General features: G+C 53.5%; 1 protein-coding gene across 1 annotated transcript in view; it reads right to left on the bottom strand.

Annotated features, from left to right (window-relative positions):
- LOC108789042 (1-phosphatidylinositol 4,5-bisphosphate phosphodiesterase gamma-1-like) overlaps positions 1 to 2,788 on the bottom strand; it is an 83,161-nt gene that overhangs the window by 40,102 nt on the left and 40,271 nt on the right. The window contains exons 10-13 of the mRNA XM_018558966.1: positions 2,644 to 2,762; positions 1,908 to 1,993; positions 1,469 to 1,589; positions 1,186 to 1,354 (exon numbers count right to left, since the gene is read on the bottom strand). Coding sequence (XP_018414468.1) covers positions 1,186 to 1,354; positions 1,469 to 1,589; positions 1,908 to 1,993; positions 2,644 to 2,762 — 495 coding nt within the window. The remainder of the gene's footprint in view (positions 1 to 1,185; positions 1,355 to 1,468; positions 1,590 to 1,907; positions 1,994 to 2,643; positions 2,763 to 2,788) is intronic.

The following is a 2,788-nucleotide window of genomic DNA, read 5'->3' as shown; positions in this document are numbered from 1 at the left end:
CTGTGGTGGGCCTTCCCTGAGACCCTGCAGAGCCCCTCACAGATCCTGCACAGCTTCCCTGAGACCCTGCAGAGCCCCTCACAGATCCTGCACAGCCCCCCTGAGACCCTGCAGAGCCCCTCACAGATCCTGCACAGCCCCCCTGAGACCCTGCAGAGCCTCTCACAGATCCTGCACAGCCCACCTGAGACCCTGCAGAACCTCTCACAAATCCTGCACAGCCACCCTGAGACCATGCAGAGCCCCTCACAGATCCTGCACAGCCCCCCTGAGACCCTGCAGAGCCCACCAGAGATCCTGCACAGCCCCCAGAGACCCTGCACAGATCCTGCACAGCCCCCTGAGACCCTGCAGAGCCCCTCACACATCCCTCGTCGCCCTGAGACCGCTGCCTCCTCCGCCCGGGTGCCTAACTGTTTTGGGGGCGGCATTTTTGCTGCCCCCCTGAAAACCGCCACACAAGGCAAACGCCTTGTTTGTCTCGCGGCAGATACGCCCCTGATTGCATCTCTTGTTGCTACAAAGTATTTATTTCCTGCGATCTTCGGCGCCACCTAGTGGCCATAACGCGGTATCTTCCCCGTTCACTTTATTCTTTATGAATGAACCTAATTTAACAACTACACATAATATTTGAAGAACATTCGACCAGAAGAGAAAATAGCCCAAGAACATTGGATTTTGCCCAACAGCTGGCGAATTCACACAGGACAAATGTACATGTCATGTTGCTGGACGAATAGCTGTACAATAGCCCCTGAACTGTCCACTCCACTACTCCATTGAAGGCAATAGGAAGGTGCAGACCTGCATTTAACGTGGGGTCTCATGAGCCCTGATTCAGCTCAGCTCAATGCCCCAGACACCTTGCCTTGTGGTGTGAATGGGCCCTCACAGCATGCAGGAATGGGCCCTCGCAGCATGCAGGAATGGGCCCTCACAGCATGCAGGAATGGGCCCTCACAGCATGCAGGAATGGGCCCTCACAGCATGCAGGAATGGGCCCTCACAGCATGCAGGAATGGGCCCTCACAGCATGCAGGAATGGGCCCTCACAGCATGCAGGAATGGGCCCTCGCAGCATGCAGGAATGGGCCCTCGCAGCATTCAGGACAACATTGTATGAACGATGATTCATCCACTGAGCTCACCGTATTCCTGACCCTCACCGGGGGCCGACTTTACCTTAATGAGGATCTTCCTCTTCAGCTGGTTGGGAGACGGCAACTCGTCCGCATTGATGTCCACCGGTTTGGTCAGCAGCATCTCACCAAACACCTTCTTAAAGTAATAGGCCATATTCCGCTGCTGCATGACGCTGCAGTGATCCTCTATGGACAGGATGACCGGGTACCTGGAAGAGAGGTATTGTACAGAAACTGATGTGACTGGCTGGGTGTTCTCTGTACAGCACAGCGGTATATGTCAGAGCTATATACATGTATAATGAGACAAGGTGGCCCCTTACTCGGAGGTGATGAAGGCGTTCTCCTTGATGGTGTAGAGGACATCGAGGAATTTGATCTTAGAGGTCAGCGTGTGTCCGTGGTAGATGATTGGCAGGTCATCCGGCCCGTCCCAGCAATCCACTGCCCAATCAGAAGGAGAGAAGAGAGTTATGTTCCACCCACTGTCATTTATAAAACCAGCTGTGCGCCCGTCCACATTGGACATTCAGGTGTTCCCGCCCACCCAGGGGTGTTCCCGCCCTCCCAGGGGTGTACCCACTCCTTCTTCTTCAATCTCCATAGAATAAGCTATAAAATACAACAGGAGAAGTGAGACCTGCTCATTAGGGCTGAGGCAGGAGTGCAGACCTGGGAACTTTGGCCTTCCTGTCCCCTCATGCGCATTGTACGTTGGTGCCCCTAGGGCCCCTCGGAGATATCCGAGCTTCAGTTACTCACACTCAATGCAGCGGCAGCCCATGCGGAGACAGCGAGCGTACGCCTCTAAGGAGGACTCACTGGAGAACTGGTCCCCGGTCAGGTACCTGCAAGAAGGGGGTGGAGTTATTGTCACATGACACACAGGAAATGCTACAATCCTACCAAAAGCATTGCTAAAAACTTGCATGTAATGTGGAGGATGGAATGTTAACAGCAGAGGCCCCGCCCACATATGGATTTATTGAAGGATTTCATTGGTTGGAGAAATCTATTGCAAGTTAACCTGAAGTTTATAAAGGGAAGGTATGTGGTATCTGGGCATCCCGTCCCCTCACCTGCTGAGCAATACGCACTTCATGTATTATGCAAATAATGACATAGCATGAAAGTCATTGACTGGCCACTCCCGCTGGAAATAAACCACGCCCCCTGTTTGTAAAGGGTATTAGAAGTCTCATCACATTGGAGAGACAGGAGTGGGGCATGTGATAAGAAGGGTGGTCACATGACACCACTACAAAGGCACAGCTGGGTGAGTATCAGGCTAAGCAGGGGTGGGACCTGGGAGTCGGCCAACCTATGACTGACAGTTTGTTCCCGCCCCCCTCATCCGCGCTGGTCCATATCCTGATCCGCACATCCCGCATAGCGGCACTGAAGACCAGAACATCTGCGCACGTGGCAGGCGGAGTACACTTCACATACTAGAATAACCCCCCTTCTTATGTCACCATTTCCTAGTTCTGGATCTTACGTGTTATGGGAGGAGGAGATCCAGTACTGGGACAGCGGGAAGTTCATCTCTTCCGGGATCACCGCGTCACACTGCGCCTCCACAATCCCGTTCTCTTTGGAGAAGAGGTAAATGAGGAACTGAGGAGAGAGAGGGGGAGAGAGAG

The sequence above is a fragment of the Nanorana parkeri genome, unplaced genomic scaffold, assembly GCF_000935625.1.
Source record: "Nanorana parkeri isolate BGI_ZX_2015 unplaced genomic scaffold, ASM93562v1 scaffold371, whole genome shotgun sequence".
Taxonomy (NCBI): domain Eukaryota; kingdom Metazoa; phylum Chordata; class Amphibia; order Anura; family Dicroglossidae; genus Nanorana; species Nanorana parkeri.
This window is presented reverse-complemented; position numbering and strand designations above follow the sequence as displayed.